Source organism: Corvus brachyrhynchos, unplaced genomic scaffold, assembly GCF_000691975.1.
Source record: "Corvus brachyrhynchos isolate BGI_N302 unplaced genomic scaffold, ASM69197v1 scaffold101, whole genome shotgun sequence".
Taxonomy (NCBI): domain Eukaryota; kingdom Metazoa; phylum Chordata; class Aves; order Passeriformes; family Corvidae; genus Corvus; species Corvus brachyrhynchos.
The window spans coordinates 3918470-3938178 of NW_008237239.1; the positions used below are offsets into that span (position 1 = coordinate 3918470).

General features: G+C 37.7%; 1 protein-coding gene across 3 annotated transcripts in view; it reads right to left on the reverse strand.

Moving 5' to 3' along the window:
• The window catches only part of DENND1B (DENN domain containing 1B), a 170522-nt gene that overhangs the window by 59049 nt on the left and 91764 nt on the right, over positions 1 to 19709 (reverse strand). The window contains exons 7-10 of one of the 3 annotated variants that reach the window (XM_017729711.1): positions 19207 to 19287; positions 16577 to 16636; positions 14716 to 14769; positions 11487 to 11597 (exon numbers count right to left, since the gene is read on the reverse strand). In XM_017729711.1, coding sequence (XP_017585200.1) covers positions 11487 to 11597; positions 14716 to 14769; positions 16577 to 16636; positions 19207 to 19287 — 306 coding nt within the window. The remainder of the gene's footprint in view (positions 1 to 11486; positions 11598 to 14715; positions 14770 to 16576; positions 16637 to 19206; positions 19288 to 19709) is intronic. The other 2 variants (XM_017729712.1, XM_017729713.1) reach the window with 2 other exon arrangements.

Sequence of the window (19709 nt, forward strand, 5' to 3'; positions counted from 1 at the left end):
TAAGGTATCAGGAGACTCTGTTCACTGACACACAGAATGTCACTATTGACCAGCGAGCTGCCCGAGCCTGACAGCTACACTGCAGAAAGCCAAGGATATCATAATTCCCCATTTAAACTCTTCCTTTCAGATTAACATCTCCTTTCTTAGCCTTACACCACACCTCTGCAATTACTCTCATTTTAGACTTACAATAATGGCTATTTTAATAATTACTGCATGGTTACTAAGAATTGATTTGAGGGAAGAAATAAATGAGTACCTTATTCCTCTTCTACGCAGTGGGATTTATGAGGTTTATTTCCATATTATCCCTCTCTGTAGTTTAACTAACACTACTGATAGCACAGTCCAGCACAGCATTGTGTTTTTTGCTCTTTCACTCAGAATGCACATGGAATTACTAATTAGTATGTCCACATACATACTATTGTAAACAGTATATAAATTTCAAACTACAACAACCTATACAAAAATCAGCATTTCATGTATTTCAATGAGAGGCTGAAAAAAAGCTGAGCATACAGTTATACAGGATATCCCCTGATGTATACAGTCGCCTCCTCCTCCTCTTAATAGGCATTCTTAAATTATGAATTAAGATGACTATACCATTTGCATGAAGAAATTTCCCTATCTTATGCATATGTCTATTATGTTTTAACTCTCACTTTAACAGAGGAAGTGTGCAATTCCTTAAAAACATCTGAAGTTTTATTAGCTCATTTTATAATCTGTATTTTAGTGTGACACTCACATAAGCATCTGTTTAACATTTATAATTTTTTTTAATCTACTAAATTTTATTATTTCTAGCAGGAAAGGTAAAGATTTTATTAGTTACACATCAAGCTTTTGTTGTACTGCTCCTTGCTTTTCTATTTAACATCATCTTAATGTAAGATCTTATTTAAACATTTCCCTCTATGCTGCTGCAGTAGATTTCCAAACACTTTAGTATGCCATCAACATGTTTTATAGTTTCCTGTTGTATACAGGCTGTAACACAAGCAGCTATGGGATTGTGCTGCTCTTCAAACTGTGTGACATTTTAATATTCCGCCAACTCTGCCTTTAAGCAAATACTGATAATTACGGAGTTCATATTAACATTTCCAAACTTTCTGGAAAAAAATCTCTTTTTTGCTTTTTGTACTGTTTCAACAGTGACTGCATTTCTCAAATGCATTGGTTATTTAAACAACCTTCCTCTTTAACTGACACATCTGCTGCACTGAACAGAAGGGACACGGCTGTGAACCCTGGAATAATGCTGCACTTCTTAAGGAACCAGGCAGCTCAAGAGCTCTGAAAAGCCAGGCACCAGTTAGAACTCGACCACTTACATCAGAACCCTACAAAGGACACCAGATCTGAGGGTGTCCAACAGCATCTGTGCTTGGGAGCAGAGCCCAGCAGCACCTGCCAAAGGCTGCAGGAGGAGATCCTCAAACAGAGCACACAGCACAAGCTCCCAGGCAAAGAAATGAGAGTCTGTTGCTTGACCAAGTGGGCATATCTTCTGCAGAAAACAATTCCTTACACTATTTAGGGACAAAGGCATCTCTCTGGGGTCCGACAATTGACTGCTATCTATTCTGAAAGGAATTATCCTTTAAAAAAAATAATTGTAAGGAAAGATACGTCATAGATCAGGAAAAACTCATTTTCAAAACAGGTACACATTCTCCTAAATTATCTTGAAGTTGTCTTCAGTAGACATTCTCCCAAATTATCTTGAAGTTGTCCTCAAGACTGTGTACAACCCTACTTGTTTTTCCACTGACAACTGGAGATAAACATCAACTGTGAACTGTAATTCCTTTTAAAGGTAAGTTTTATATAAAAGGCAAAATCCCTCTGTCCAACAAAATTTGCTGTGTGTTTATGTATACACACACATAGATCACTGCACAACTCTGCAGTTTGCAAAAAATCTTAAATTGTAGCAGAGAAGTGCTGCAGAACCTAGTTTCTGCAAATCTCATAATTTATTACCTGGTTTGAGGCAAAAAATGATGTTGAGACATCCCCCTGTAGTTCAGTGCACTACAAAAGACCTATTAGAGTTGTGTTTCTATCCATAAAAAATGGGTAGGCAATTTCTAAGTAAACCCATTTGCCAACATTGAACGGAACCTTTAACATTTTTGCGTCCATCAATTTTGATTTTTAGACTGTTTTTTTCCATGTCAAATAATGTCTTTTAGTTAAACAACTTTTATTTTCAAAAACAAATCTAATTATATTCCTAAAATTGGTTTAAATAATTTGTTTTTAAAGTACATGAACAGCATGAGTCAATCAATTTGAATTAGTTAAAAGTAAAATTTCAGTGTTCAACCCTCTAACAAATGAACACATCGAATTTGAAATCTCTAACATTTGCACTGGACATGAGAAGAAGCTTTATGTCTCATTCCATCAGTAATAGGTTTACTGATAGTACTGAGTACAACTGAAAGTTTCAGTCTGTTTCTGATCTCTCCTGATAAGATGCTGCAGCCAGAATCAACATGTGAGCTTTCATATACTGCAAGGAAAGTAATTGCTGTTTTCTCCAGTGTACTGCAGTGATTCTGGTAAAATAATCTTTATCTCTGCCCCTGCAAAAAAAAATTCTGAAAATAGTCTCTCCAAATAGTGGGAGACCACATTACAGAGTTCGTTAGCAAAATTCATTATTGGGGGACAGAAAATTGATTGCTACCAAATCTCTACAAGACTGAAGTAATGCCCAGATTCTTCCTACCTCATGGCAATAAGCAGACAGTTGAGAAGGATGTTGTTCAAAAGCTATGCACTGATGAACATGAACAGCCAGGAGAAGTTTTAGTTCAAGGCTTGATCAAAGCAGGTTTACCTGCTCCTGGGAACACAGAGTGCAGCTCCTCCCCTCCCTCACATGGATGCAGTAATTCTGATGTGTGGATCTGCTACCCCAATGCTCACTTCAACCAATGAATCTTTCTGCTCTGTATTTCAAGGGGATCGGTCCCTTTTTGTTATCTTTTTTCCTTTTCCTCATTTTAACTTTTGCCAAAACACTGTGACATGTCTAGAGCCACTCTACTTCAGCTGAAACACTTTCTGCAGACTCACAGACAATGCTTATTTGATACCTAATATTCACATAATTTCGATGAGTAACAAGAAAATACCTGTATCCTGCACAAAAGTTACCTGGCAGTTTCTACCTATATAAATTACTTTCTTCAAAGCCTGTTCTACATTCAAAGGTAAAAAGAGAGGAAGAGCATAGGTAGCAAGATTTGCACACATTGCAATGCACAAACTAGAAAGACAGAAACTGATTAGCAGAATCTTGTCAGAAAGCCAAAAACAGCAACAGAAGTTAAACAAATAATAAAGTAAAATTAACCTGTGATTCTGTACAACCTTTCAAAATCTACTGTAAGCAACTAAAGAACTACTGTGATAAAACCATTTCCTGAAAAATCATCAAACACTGTCAATCTCTGTCAACACCATGTCCAGAAACAGGTGCTGGTGTGCTCTCTCCCTCCCCCCTCACAGTCCCAATGGGCCAAAGAACTGCTTCCCTCCCACTGCCTTGACCACACATATGTTGAAAGATGCCCAAGATTCTGTGTAGTTTTGTTATCTCATCTACTCATTAATACCTACAGCAATAAACTGTAGGGGATGGGTCACTGTTTTACCACAATTACAGCAGTTACCATCAGCCTGGACCAACCCTTGCTGCTCCTACCCCAACACTCTCAGTTCACAAGAATTACTGAGAAACCACTATCTGCTTCCTGAAAGGGGAACAGTCGTACAGGTGAAAGGAAGCCTCTCCTCTATGTTATTACAACTCATAAGACAACCAACTTTAGAGGGGCAAACACATCTAAAACTTGTTGGATTGAGAATGAGATCAGGCCCCAAACCCATAACAGATGCTTAACATTTGTGGAGACCTACCTTTCCATCCACTTCTTGAACAGGGGGCAGGGCAGGGGAAGATTGCTGGGGAGTAAAGTGCAAAGGGAGCTCTTGCTTTTGCCAGTTTACAAGAAAGCATAAATCTATTTCCAGCTCTAAAGATTAAACACTCAAGACTAAATGATAAACTAGCCCATTCTGATGGCATTGGTGAGAAATCAGTGAGGAAAAAAATTAGCAACGAAAGAGAACAGAATATATTGCCCAAGCCATGATATGCAAAGTCACTTCTATGTAATACTTTAATTTAGCTCCTGGCTAATCATTTTCCATCTGCCATCCCCATAATCTTTAGGAAGAAAAAGAAGGAGGACCTTAAATGAGCCATAATGCATTTTCCTCCTGTTGGCAAGATGAAAACCCAGCTCTCCTCTCTCACAGAGGGAGAGAGAAAGGAAAATATATTTCCAGTTCACAGATGAAATTTTTAATTTTTTCCCTTGTAAAAATTACAGATGAAAAAGAAAACACTTATATAAAAAACTTATTTTCTCCTGGAATTGCTGTTAGGGTTTTTTAGGATTATTCACTTCCTTTTATCATTCTTTCTGAGGGAAGGAAAGGGAAGAGATGAGTGTTATTCATGATTTTGACAGCACTTCATATACAATCAATTTCATTCTTTTCTTGCAATTCTTGATTCACAAAGCAGCATTATGGCATCATTCTTGTGCATTAGTTTGGAAGAGAAAAGAGAAGGCTGCAGACACGGCTTGTTCCTTGCCTATGGCTCCAGGAGTGACATGTTTCCCAATAACTGAAGCTGAGCAGAAAATAGAATTGAAGTGGTAGTAGACAGGTGAGTGCTCAACAAGGAATACCACTGACATACTGCGCCTACACCAGGGACCTACAGGAGCTTTTACAGATAATCAGAGGTATCTATATAACAAAGTAGGTGTGGGTGCAGAGAAAAAAATATGTAACTTCATTCAGTTACTCAATATTTTCATACCAGAAAGGTTTTTTGTATTTTTTATAGGTTGAAAAGGGAACTCTTGGAAGTTAATCATCAGGTTTTATCCCTAACACGTTAGAGATCAGGTTAACTAACATGCCTCTTATGATACTCATTTATCCTATAATAAACTAACTATGCTTCTTTAAATCATCTGTTCAAAAATTGCAGTTTCCTCACATTTCTTCATTTCATCTCTGTATGTTCTTGATTTGTTTATTACCATCTTGACATTCATTTATTCCCTAACTTCTTTATCTCTGCCTTAATCACAAAAACACAGAACACTACAAACATTCACACCTTCATGTCCCTTTTCCTGACCATCTCCTGACACGTCCTTTCCTTCCTCCTTTATTTTATAATCTGTCTCCACGGAGGAAGAGCTACCCTCCCATAAAATAAGGCGGTTCTGCAAACATTTCCCACCTCTGACAGGAGAGCTTCCAGGAAAATCATTTCTGATTAACATTTCCTCCTCCAAAGGAACTCCATGGCATGTTCTTCTGCCATACTCTAAGCAGCAGCAGGGAAAAACTTCCTTGTGAATGGCTGACAGACAACTTACTGTAGCAAGAGTAGAGATAACCACCAATGATGCTATAGCTCATCTTATCATTGGTGAATTTAGGAAAAAAAGAGTGATAAAGCAGTAGCAAGTGTGAAAAGGGGAAATCTTGCCATACCAGCACACCAGAACGAGGGCTGGTATTGCACTCATGTACCCTCAGCAACCCTTCATCACTTCTTTTGCCTCACACGACCACCAAATGACTTTACTGGTACTTTTTGGAGGGGGTGAGACAGTTCTGCTCAACAGAATAGGGACTCTTCCCCTTTCAGTTCCCCTCCAGCCCAGCCACAAAGGACTCAGTTCCTAAAGGCTTCTCTCAGAGCGCTTACGCCCACAGCAGTGCCTGCGCTGGCTCTGCACAGCGTTTTTTTCCCTCAGTTTCTACTGAATTGCCAAATCTCATGTGAACTGGAGAAAGAAACAACTTTACCCTAGTTTAACTCAATCTTGGAACTTTCTTTTTTCCTGCAAGTGCTAGTAAGTAAAAAATTAAATTCTGAAACTAATTTGTAGATCTGTCTTTCTGCCTACGTGCCTTTTTTCTTTTACAGTGTGGATTTTTGAGGTTTGGGATTTTTAAATTTTTTTTATAAAACCCAGCAATGAAGTTTTTCATGTTTTACACAGACGGCAGGTAATAGCAATTTTCAACAATTTATTGGCTTTTCCCCCCCACTCTCATTAAAAGATGATTTTTTAACAACACATTTCAATTTCTTTTCACAAATTCTTTCAGCAATTATTTCTCCTAATATTATGCTGTGGCAATGGGAAAACTATTCTAAACTTCAAGACTGAGAGAGCTTTCCAGATGTGGCTGTATATCCTAATTCCACTGTATTCCATATTGACATCCCACAGCCTCATTGCTGGAAGTGTGCTCCCTACAGGTGTCCCAATGGGAACTTAACTGCACCTACAACAGTTTACACCCCTGCCCAGTTTATCTTAGACTGCTTACACCTGAACTAAAAAAAAAAAAAAAAAATTTAAATGCCACTTGTCATTTACTTCCAGACCAAATGCCCCAACTGAGGCTATATTCCAAAATTAATTCTAATTATGCTTCTGGGAGCACAGTGAGTATCAGCAGAATATCCACTCTGCCATGCAAGTTAATGATAAATTCCCATCCATTTCTTGACTTTTAAGAACTAAATTTAGCCCTTGAACATCTCCAGGTCACATGAATTTGAGATACGAATTAAATTTTAAATCTGTAGTATTTTTACTGAGCAACTATGGATAGTGTGACAAGTGCTGAACAAGACTAATGAGGCAAAGAGAATAAAGCCAATACTCAGTCCAATTCACTGAGGGCAATTGTAGAAAGCTCTCTTTGCATGGAAGCAACAGTAAAAGTGATTCCACAAATGTATGTGTGTAAATTTATATTCAGCGCTCCTTCACCACCAAAACAAATCTGTATCTTCTATTGACATACATGTCTGTTTTTGTAGGGCTACCAAAGAAACCCAGAGCCAGCACCAAGCAGAACTTGTACGCACCTGCTCTGAGACACATCAGGCTTGTATTACCTGAAACAAATACTGGTCCAAGTGGAGCTAACACTTAGACATTTGCTTTAAAGCGTAGCATCCCTTCCACCTGCCAGCGCCGGCCGCAGACGATCCCATCTAGTTAGCATATTACTGACAGGCTGATGAGAAAGCTCCTGTCAGACACTGGCCAGGCGGGTGTTGGAGATGAACACACAGCCCCAGCTGACTAGTTAGGGAGAGACTGCAGAGGTACAATTACAGAGGCATATGACAAGCTTTCATGCTTGAGTGACTTGAGAACCGATGACATGGCTTTAAACAGCAATCCTTCCTACCTCCGGTCACAAAACAGCAATAAGTCAACTGATGCACTGTTGTAAAATCATGATTTATTCCTTTGCTTTGAATACATGAGAGTGTGGTATGATGTTCTGGTAGACTACCACAGCAGGTGCACTTGGGGCCAAAACATCTAGGGCCTGCCTCCAGCATGCATAAAATCAATGCTGTAAGTTCAGCCTTCGTGGAAAATCCAACCCCAGTGCTTTAATAATTTATAGAAAGACTGAATTAAAAAGTTATTTGTACTGAAACTCATACAGCTCCATGCAACTAATAAGAATACATGCAGATGCAGTGACGTGGGAGAAAACAGTGCTGGGCAAGAACGTACAGCATGACATTTAGGAAAGGTCTTCCTTTTGCTGCTAAAGTGAAATAACTAACAGCCACCTCTGTGAATAGATCAATCCCTTTGTTTCATTCATCCTTTTGCTTAATCCAAAGCCATATATTTTGTTTCTCTTTCATAGTTTACTGTTCAAAAGCCAGAAATGGTAATTTTTTTGCTACAAACAGATCTTACAGAGCATAATCCTCAGGCTAGCTGAATCCATCTCGCTCTAACACTAAGCCTGAAGCAAGCTGTGAGGTTGGTGATAATCACATTATTAAAGTGGTTGGAAAGTCAAGCTAATAAAAGAACCAACAGTTCGGGCAAATAATGACCCAGAAGCTACAAGAGAATGGAGGGGTGGGAAGTTTCCACTTATATCTTGGTAGTAATTGGAAGGACTAGAAGACAAATATCTACACCGAATGAGTTTTTAAAGGGGATAAACCCACAGAAAACCAGTTTCAAGGAAGATGCAAAGAAAATACAACAACTGTAAAAATCTGAAGATGCACATAAAACAAAGCCTGCTTGGCTAAAATAAAATATATACTGGAACACTCTCAAGATGGTTCTTTTTTTCCTGTTTTGTTTTTTTTTTTTTTAATTAAAAAACTCTACTGGGCAGCTTAAAACAGGCAACCTTCTTTTATTTTTTCCTCTACAGTAAACCCTTTTTAATATACCATCATTTCCCCCCTTCTTTTTTCCATACTAGGACTGATTCTTTACTTGACTATAGTGACAGTATGAAATTAATAGGGCAGAAATGGTAGACAAAGAATTCCTGAACATAAGTAAGGGCAGCTTTCCATTCCTGGCCCCCACAAGAAGGGCGAGGAGAAAGTGAACAAGGCCTTGAATTATGCCTTTTGTTATCAGTCACTGCCCTGAGATAGTGAACCAAAACAGAGCTGATAACTTGAAGGTGACATCACAACCCAGTCTTCATGAACTGACATAAACACTTCATATTCAGTTAACCCAAAAGATAAGGCACAACTCCCTTAACAGAAAGTTGTGCTTGATTGCACTATTTTTGAACAATTAATCTTTTCAAGTATCAAGCTGTAATTTAGGAATATTAAAACACCACCTTTGCAATAGAAAGTACCAGTCTGCTGCACTTTGGATGCAACAGTAAAACAGCACAAAGCCTGCAAAGGCTAACGTCCAAACAGACTCCATTTGCTTGCTGTATTACATCAAGCAATCCCCATTTTAAAGAAGAAATATCTTATGCCAAAAACACATTTAATCATTCCTGGCAATTCAATTAAATTCTTATAGGCAATACTGGAAAGTGTTTCATTAACTTTTTTTAACTATATTGCTCTGTAAAGAAGCAAGCCATGCATCACTCCTGTTCTGTTCCTGAAAGAGATGAGCAGGCAGCACTTCTGTGAACTGAAGCTTTTAATAAGCTAAGTCTACTTTTCTGTTTCATCAGAACTCACTACTGCAAATGAAAATTAACCAATCCTGTATAAAAAGTGGATCCAACATCATGTGGCAGTAATTTTGTATAGCCATGACTTAAGTAATGCTAGGAGACTGAAAAACCAACTAGAAAGAAAGTGAAGCTGGTGTGCTGTCTCATTTTGGATTTGACCTGCAAGCCACTATTTACATTCACAGCTTGGGGACACTCCAGGATGTCCAAACACCACTACAAACATCTGGAAAGTGACATAAATTATTTTCAAGTGAAGACATAGGCAAGATGGCTATTAATTCATTAAAAGGTTAGGAATAAACAGCTGAACTGTAAACAAAGTGGAAATTTCTCACAACCAGAATATTCTATCTGTTGTTCTGTAATGACTTCCAAAAAGGAATTTGATCATGTAAATAAGGTAGTCTAGATCAGCACAGTCTAATTCTGGTGCTTCCTCATGGCTTGTCACATCATAGCAATAGAGACCAGCTGGGATGTTCAGCCTAACAAAAACAAGACTTAAACAGATCCAAATGTAGGCTGAGAGTACAATTCTAAATCGTGTCAAGCAGACAGACACGTGCTCACCTGCAGAATGAATCTTCCATGGGCTCAGAGCTGCCATCATGATTCCTATCTCCTCTCTACTGGAGCAGTAAAACAAGGTTGACTGGGGCATCATTGGAGCTGAGCTTTTTAAATGGTGTATTTCTTTCCCCCCCCCTTTTTTTTTTTTCCCCTTAAATATAGCAAGCAGTGTTTCAGACTGGCAAAGTGAAAAAAAATTCTGATTCCCCAGTTTTGCTACATCATGTGAGCTTCTGCTAAAACAGATTCTTTGAAAGAGCTTTCCCTTCAAAATCTATTTGCCCATTCAGGTCTTACTACTGTGTTGTAAAGCACAATTCTTGCCCTAGCCATTTCAGGAAGGGAAGGGGGAGCATGGAGAGGGGAAAAAACCCCCTCTAATAAAATACAGAAAATTCCTAGGAAAAAGTAGAATCTTTGGTTGTTAAAAATATATCAGAAACTAGTAATGTGAAGATTGTTTAAATTCATTTAGTATTTATTTTGCTGGCTTTCCGTTGTTCACATGGCCTCTGCTTGTATGACCCCGTGTTTGCTTCACTGCAATTCCCAGGACTGACTTGGCTCCACACCCTGCAGAGCACAGGGCAAGTGCTGCCTCTGTGCACTGCCCTAACTGCAGTGCTGGTCACAGATCCAGGGACCCAACACCGTGGTATTTAAAAAATAATAAGGAAATTATATAATCACTACTACAACCTGCAGTTGTAAAACCTGTCAGCCCTTTATGGCAATTCTGAATCTTCTCTAGCTTCAATTTACTTTGGACTCAAAAAAATTGAAAGGAGTTTTATCCACTATTTATAATCAGCGAATTCTCACTCCTTACAGCACTTGCAAGTCTTTGAAAATAGTAATTTTTAGTACTATATCCAACCTTGTACCCATGTGTTCATTTCTTTGGTAGTGCAATTACCAGTGTTCAGAAACACAGAAATGATTTTCCACCACAGACAGCATATCAAGCAAAATGTTTTACGCAGCATTCTTCAAAAAAATTAAGGTAACAGTGCTTAATAAGCTAAAGATTCTGTGTAAGAATTATACTCTATGAGTAAAACTTGGTTATAAAGTGACAGTCTTGTACTGATGCAAAATTGACTTGCGAGTATTTTCAAAATACAGGGGATTTTAAAAACCTGTAAGATTCTGTGAAGAGTAAAATAAAATGGCATCTGAATATTTAGGCATACTTTCCAAACAAAATGCAAAATGCAGTCTAAGAAGGCATAAGAGGGGGGAAAAAAATTTTAATGTGAGCAGCAGCTTAAAACCTTTAATTAAAAAACCGCTATTTTGAGTTGTACGTTATTGACAGTCTGAAGAGCTGCTCCAAATCAGAGATATTACAGTGTGCACTCCCAAACCACTCTAACAAAGATGAATCTACCTATTACCACGTTAGGATAGCAGCTATTATTAGGGACCCTTGATTTCTTTCAAGTAGCTCCAATGGAATAAGCCACAAGTGAATAATAAAGATCTTATAATAGCCCTTAAGAATTCTTTTTAGGTTAGAAGGCACAAAAATGAACTTGGGAGAGTTAAAGAACTCTCATCTCCCGATAAGAAAAATAATTAACCTGACTTAATGTATCTGAGTAGGTCTTACATAAATCAGACTTTTGTACTTCAAGAGCCAGACTAAAACCATATATTAGAAGAGTATGTAGATATTGTCTTTTAAGTACACATGGAACATATCTAAAACCACAAAGGTCTGCAGGTCATTTTGTGAAATGTTCAATATATCCTACTTAAAAGGAGATGTGTGAAGTACTTACAGTGCTTAGTTTGCTGGAGGTAATAATGATTCGTCTCTCATGCAACATACTGGCATAAAGTTGCAGCATGTTGTTCACATCCACAGCAACAAAATATTCAGTGAGGTTTCTCTGTTTAAATAAAAAAGAAGTTAATAATATAGCAACAGTAGTAGCTAAGTGGAACATTTGATATACATTACTTGTGAACATTTTTGTCAAATTAGTAGGTGGGGAAAAAAAACAAACCCCAAACTATTAAAGAAATCCCTTTCCACCAAAACTTGTGCACTTTAAAAATAATTAATTGGGTTTTAAAGCAAATGAAAAGTTAACTGTGGTGTAAGCTGTTAATATTTCACTCATTTCATTATGCTTGTGACTTAGATTTTGCCCTTTTGTTTTCTCAAATTGGAAAGATTATGAGATTGGTTATTATACCAATATCCCCATATGCTTTTAAGGTGACCATTACTTCCAACTCAGGAAGGGATCTTCCACCACTGTGATAACTGGTCTGTCACAGCTACAGTAATAAAACTGCTACTTAGCCAGGCTCTCCCAAAGTCAACTCATTTTATTCCATTTCAAGTACAGCAAAACAGCTTGTTGAAGAACATCAAGCTTTTGCTTGAGCTGTGTGTGCCAGGACATCAAACGTCCAGCAGAACTGGTGGAAAGTACTGGGTTCTTCCTGCAGCCACCCTTTTCACCCCTGATAAGAATCCCACTGTGGGGTTTAATCAGAGGCAAAGCCACCAGCACCTCCCATTAATAGTTCAGACATCAGAAAAGTGGGGGCAAAAGAGAAAAAGGTGGGGGTATCTCTGTGTTCCAGCTGAATGTAACAGTTATTCCTGCAGGGCACAGCGCCAGAGACACACAAGTTCTGAATAAGCTAAAATAGCTAGCAGCAAAAACGCCTGGAAAACAGCAATTTTTTGTAAACAGTGGAGAACATGTATGAAAATATACTAATACAGCCTCCAATATGCAAAATATTTAATTTCACATATTCATTATCATATCTGCAACCAGAACTCCTGTTCATCTGTTCTCAGGGACAACAATGTCACTGAATGTTCATGTAGGAGGTCTATCAAGGACAGGCCCTAGCAGAAGGACAGACATCAACAGTGGAATTGTACACTAACATTCTATTCTATTCTATTCTATTCTGGATGTGGCCAACACACAACAGTAAGGCCTCCCAGCCCTGAAAAAACAGCCAGGGCAAGATGAGTAGGAAAAGCTTCAGAGTGGAGTGACTTCCCTTTTGGATATATTGCAACATTAAACAAAACAAAACAAAACCACAAAAAAAACCAAAACCAAACCAAACCAAAACAAAACCCACAAAAAAAAACCCCAAAGAAATTGAAAAGACAAAGAAAGATCCAACAGCCAATCTAGCTTCATGCAAATTCATAAACCCATTATTAATTTCAAGACATGAAGTAGTAGAGTTATACTTGGTCCATGTTGCATAGAATTTTGGAAGAGATAAAAACCAGAGCTTTAAGGCTACAAACACTCAATTTTGGAAAAAACCCTCTGGTCTTTCAAGTGCTACTTTTAAGGGGTTGTCAGAGGCTGATGCACCATGAGGATTTGAGTCCAGTTTATCTTAGACACCCTCCAACACTGCAGTTGATAATGGTGTGCTGATTCCTTGCTGAAAAAGCTGTGGTAAAAAACAGTTCACAATCTTGTACAGACCAATTTGTCTTTGGGAAACAGTCACAGTTATTTCTCTGTTACATCTGAAAAGTTACTGCCCCTGAAATACGTGAACCTTAAAACAAAAGGTAAAAAAATGCATTTTATGGCCAGTTTACTGTAATTACCTCATCTCTTCACTCCTTGCATGTTCTAGCTCTCCATTAGTACCTTACTATTTTGATTCACACTGAAAGGATGAGACTTCTATTAATGCAGTAAAAAATAATTATAGAAAGGCAGCTAAAAATTACTTTACCTTTCTCAAACAAGAAAAATAAATCTACACTGGCATCATTGCAAGATCCTCCATCAGCCACAGGTCCAGATAGATGCTTTCCCACATTTTCTTCAATTTGAGCCCATAACACACCTTCTAGCCTCCAAAACTATGTTCTATTAGAACCCCAAACAGTAAGTTAAGAGATTCCTTAAAAACAGAGGCATTCAAAACATAAGGTGAAACAGATGAAGACATAAATTTAAAAAACTAAGCCCTGTCCTGCCCAATGAGCCCTAGCAACAAGTGTCCTCTCTTATTCCTCCATCCAGCAACTTTCCCTGGTCTCTTAGGTTGCAACATGGTCCATGCCACCATCTTAGACTCCTTCTCACCAGCACAGATGTACCCTCAGGCCTCCTCTCTGCTACCAGCACCCTCCTGCTCCTCTCCACTGGTGTTTCTCTATGTCCTTCCCTGGCCCATCCCACCCTGCATCACGGGACGCCGCGGGGAGCTGGGAGCAGCTCCCTGCTGCCCCAACACCATCATCCACCAGGCATGAGCTCTGGGGCACTGCATGATTTTGGGAACCCCAACAGCTTAACTTCCAGAAGGAAGTCACTGTTTGAAAGTGTAAAAACACACTCATACAGCCATATACCATTCCAGATTTGGAGGCTGGAGAGGGGGAAAAAGGACCCTTCAAAGCTCTTTTATGAGATGCTATCTAGCTAAACATATCATAGAGAACGTGATCCAAGATTTCCCATTTGTGCTTTACCCACAGCACCGTTCAGGACTTAGCATTTACAGAATGCAAGTCTTCATAAAGTAAATAAAAACAACAACCAAAAAAAAAAAGCCCCAAACCTCTGTTCCTGGTGCTTGGTTAGCATCCCAGGGTAAGCAGGTACAGCATGTTTTCAAAAAGCCGGAAACAACACCTTCTTGCACAAAAAATGTCTATCTTGAAGGCTGAACTTGCAGCTTAGCAATGCACTGTCTAAAGGGCAAGTATTCAAATAAAACACGAGGTGCAGAAGTGGAATATATTTTATGTAAGTAATCCTAGTAAATGCAAAGGAGCCAAGTAACTACGAGCAAAGGGTGGATATAGCAGTGGTCAGAAATGTCCTGTTAATGCTTTAAAAGGGGTTAATGAATGCAACAGTAACTACCAGCTAAAGGTTGCAATAATAGACATCAATCATTTCTAAAAACGGTCTTGGGAAAAAAAAATCTCCTCTTGATAAAAGCAAAAGTTCAGCCTAGCCCAAAATGAGGTTAAATAAGAAATGGAATACTTACACTTTCAGGGATAGTTGGCAATCCAGTTATATCAGGAGTAATGAAATACGAGTGCTAATCGATGGGAAAAAATAATTGATAATTTATGCACACAGGAAAAAGAATTATTTTCTTAAGAACCCAGCATTTAGGATTTCCAACCCCATCTGTGTTTAAGCAAATAGCCATTTCTCTAATAGCATTCTTGCTGCTGCTAGACAAAGAATTAAGCAGATCACAACATGAAATGACAAGCTCTGGTTCTGCATAGCACAAAACCAAGGGAACAAAATACTGGGCTTCAGTTTTGAAATAACACTGAAATTAAGCCAGCTTTAAATGTTGTCACGAGCCTGAGAATAGCATTGATTAAATTAAGCACTGAATTAAAAATTGCAACAAAAAAAAAAGTTAAAGGACAAAATGTAAATTTAGAATGGAAAAGAAAAACCATTCACATGAGAAAGATAATTAGAACAGAAATATTATTACTTGATATACAATTCTCCTTTCTTTCCAAACATCTTTGTATCAAAAATGTGCTAACAGTAATGCAAGATCTGAAGCCTGAGATTCTGCAATCATTTATGAAATACATTAACAATTTTATGCATCTTAGTTTGAGGCCATCTAGGATGTAAATATAAAATGGATTAAACTAAAACCAGATATAATTTAAATTACCCTCATTAATCCAATGCTCTTATTAGTTATCAGACATGGATTTAGCTCAGAAATTTTAAGGCATTTTTGCATGTTAGTCTAAATCTTGAAGGAGAAAGAACCTCAGTGCATACTAAGTAAATAAGATAATTATTGGGGTTTTAGCATTTGTTTTTAACAGAATTTTTACATTTTTCCAGACTTCTTTTGTTCTTACAGTATATTTTTACAATTATAATTAGCAACACAAAGACATAGCTTGTTTTCAAGTCAAATTTGAAAAAGATATATCAAACTAAAGTCTATAAGACTTAAATGTGTCTTGCCTTCAAGAAAAAAAAATTAATAGTATTAAGTCTGTGTAGGAGACTTATTAAACCAGCTTGATACATTTAATAGAGAATTTTCCCCACAAATTAGGTCATTTGGCAATAGTTAAAATTTAAGGAAAAAATTGGCTTAAAAAAGGCATCCCATAAACATCATACCACTTGCACAATAAATATCACAGGTATTGTTTCACATCAACACAGGAAAAAAAGAGATTTTTTTCTCCGGTCAAGAAGAGGAAAATATTCAGATTAGACTCAGACAGAATGCCTGCATTCTTCAGAAGTATACTGAAAACAGAAAATTATTCCCTATACATAATAAGGTCACAGAATATTTATCAAAAGATTTCTGAGTAATGAAGTTATTAACTTGGAGAAGTAATCATTTCTAATTAACAAAGTAATAATATTTCACTAATTAAACAGAAAAGGAAGCCAGAACTATGAGAAGCAAAAGCCATCACTGCAGTCATTAAGAGCCATAAAGCAGCAGAAACACTGTGGTATGGAGTCCTTGCACATCTTTGTGAACTCGCTTAGGAAGATGTATGACCTTGGAAGAGATACTAAATCAATAGCTGCTGTCCTCTATGAAGTTTTCTCTAAAAAGGACACTGGAAAATGCAAGTTTTGCTCATCAGTTCAAGGGTTTGATTTTCATAGCAGGTTTTACAAAAGCATTATGATGCACACACACATAGCTCTGAAGCTGGACTTAAACAGAAAAGGTATGCTGATATTAGACTGGTCTTTTAGGCCAAAGACAGCAGCAGAATTTCCCAAAGGACAGGTATAAATAAGCCTCAAATCAACAGAAATATCCCATAGCAAGTGATTATTTCTTTAATTACGATAGGCTTTAGATAGTCAGTGCCTTTAAAACTCACCGATACAAGACAAGGCTGTTTTTTCAAAACTTGCTCACTTGCAAAAATCATCTCTTGGTTCTTATGCAAGATGAGAGAAAGATTGAACAGTTGACTTTTGAGTTTTCCAACAAAAAAGGCCAAAGCTGGCTGTACTGCTTGTAATATTCCATGTTTAAAATATTGGCTGAAAGTTAAGTTTTATTCCTTTTATTCCTCCCCCATTTGAACTCAGACTTAGCTGGCTTTTCCAAAAACAACAAAATTTTTAAAACTTTTTTAAAAAGGAAAGTGACCCAAATTATTTTTAAGCTCATGTTTCACAGAACAAATAACCACCTCATAAATTTCAGCTGCAGAATATTTGTTACTGGGACCAACAGGTGAGAGTAGAACTTGGTCCCTAACTGGACAAAGGTATTTTGGTGTCTCCTGACCAAGGATTGCTAGGAAACACCATGTATCCAGATATTGGATGTAATTTATGCATGGTTATGCACACACAGTCCTAAGGACCACTGTGGGCTGCCACCCAAACCCTGCTGCAGCACCCATGAGCCTTTACCCTGCAGCACATCTGAGTGAATGAAATCTGAACCAGACTGATCCTGGCACAAGGAAAAGCCACCTCATGATGTCATTTCCACAATTATTTTTAAGGCTATTACTCCTGATGGTCACTTATTTATTTATGAGGGCCAAGAAAGAAATATCAATACAGAAGACTAGAACTGAAAGTGGCAATAAATATTTCCCTGCTCCCTGCAGCATTACAAAAACAGAGATGCCTGTAGACCCAACAAGCATTGGGATTCCAGCTGACCCATTCCTCCCTCCTCTGCCCCATCTGAACCCACAATATTTGCTCGACTGCCCCTGCAGCCAAGCATTTGGCAAGAGGTTTGCATTTAGATAACCATCGTTCAGCTAGAAAGATTACAAAACTCTTTGATATAACTGGGAACAAGACATAATTGAGGAAAAAAAACAATTCCAAAGTCAGACAACACTGAAACAAAACCAACTATTGACTTAAGAGCAAGCAATCTGTCGTTCCAGTGTAGCCAGCTGTATTCACCAAAACAGCCATCTCCACATTCCCCACAACATTCATTTTGAGGTTGGCAAGTTCTAGAAAGGTGAACTTTGTGAGAAATACAAAGGAAAATATATTTAAAAGTGCTCTATGTCCCTCTGAGCCACAGAAGCTTTGATGGACATTTTATAAAGCATTTTAGAGTTGCCAAATTATAACTGGTTGTAATACTGCAATTAATGATAGCAAAATATTATTTGATATACAGAAGTATTTTTGGCAAAGGCGCTAGGAACTGAAACATTACACTGACAACAGAAAGAAAAAACTTATCAACAGAAACAATTCCAACTGCAGCCTCAAAACCAGTTCATTGTTCTGGTGAAAAACAACAAAGAAGACTGGAAGGACTTTCAAATACAGTCAATTAGCACTGTACAAGGGGAGAAAATATTAGCTCTCTATAGCCTAGTGAAAAACAAGGAATTTGTAATATTAAAAATTAAAATAAAATAAAATAATCATTAAGTTAAGCAGCAAGGATCAGTAACTGCTGGAACAGAAGTGGTAGACTCCATTTTTCTATGCCTTCATAATAGGGCCAGAAGCTTTTCTAGAACCTGTGCTCACTTTAACTGAAGTACGGGGCTCATTTCCAAAATACATGAGCTAAAAGTCACAAGAAATCACACAAAGTCAAGACAAATAATCTAACAATATTTCAGTACATGTGTAAGCAAAGCCTTTACAAAATCACTTCTTTCTGTGTCCTGCAAACTGTGATGGTTCAACCAAGCCCCAGGTATTTGCACACTGTTTCTGGCAAGCACAGTAACAGTACAGATGCTCTGAACATGCACAATGTCTCGGAGACAGCAGAGGTTCTGTGCTGGCTTTATACTTCACACAGGCTCTACAAGTGTGTTTAAACATGCACCCATAAGCTAATTCTGGTTAAAACTCCAGGAACTGTAACAATGACATATCCCCTTTTAGATGTTTCTGCAACAACACCATCTTCCCCCACAGCCCATGTCACATCACAAAAAGTCAGAGCACAAAAGCAAAGGAGGCCTGGACACATTCTTTCATCGAGATGTGCCGAAAGTTTCACATAACAGTGTACTTCTGCTCTTCCTACAGAATTTTTGTATGATTAAGCAAAACTAGGGAAAAGGAGAAGGAAGATGGGAAAGCAGCCAGCTTTCACAGACTTTTGACCAATCCTGAAACTGTACCTACTCAGACATAAGAGGCAATAAAACTGAGTTAGTGTCTCCTGATGCACAGCAGGAGAAACCAAAATTGTCTACATGAAACAGCTGGAGGCACAAAAACGTAGTTCTAGCACTGTCAGATCCTACTGCAGTTTAGTTTCTCATCCACAGAGCAAACTTCAAATTTCTGCTTCTTTATGACTATGACTTTTAGAAAACAACACAAGACAAACTCTACCCTGCACAGAGGGAAAAAAAAATAAAAAAAGGTTGTCCAAGCCAGTTAATGATGGGAAGCAACATAAATTTACTCTTTCAAACGGTTGAGGTTTCTTCTTCTTTCAACTTTACCTACTATTTCATAGTCAGTAGGAATTAAAAAAGAAAAAAATACTTACCACACTTAAACTGACTAAAGTATTCGCCTTTGGCACAGGATGGCTATACAATGATTTTAACAAATCATTTGAGTCATTTTCCTGCAGGGAATATATTTTAAAGGTAGTTAATTATCATATAAAAACTAATTACTATTTACTACACATCAAACTACATATTGACAAAGAGATATAAATATTTAATGACCAAAACAATTGCAATTCATAGTGAAGTATTTAAATATTAAGTATAAAATTCAGGCCAGCTTTGTATCTCATAAAATGATCGTATCTGCAAGTTAAGCCATTTGCAACTGAAAACTGGGATACCATGTCTAGCTGGTCTGTACATCCTGGACATCATCTTCCTAAAACTGTTAGCCATGATATAGGTTTATTCAAAATTTTATTAAATATGCCTCATCAAAACACATAAAACAGTTAATAAGGTTTACTAAAATGTACTTGCAGCTACCTGGTTTAACTAGGATCCCTCACTTTGGTCTCTAGAAGGGACATTTACT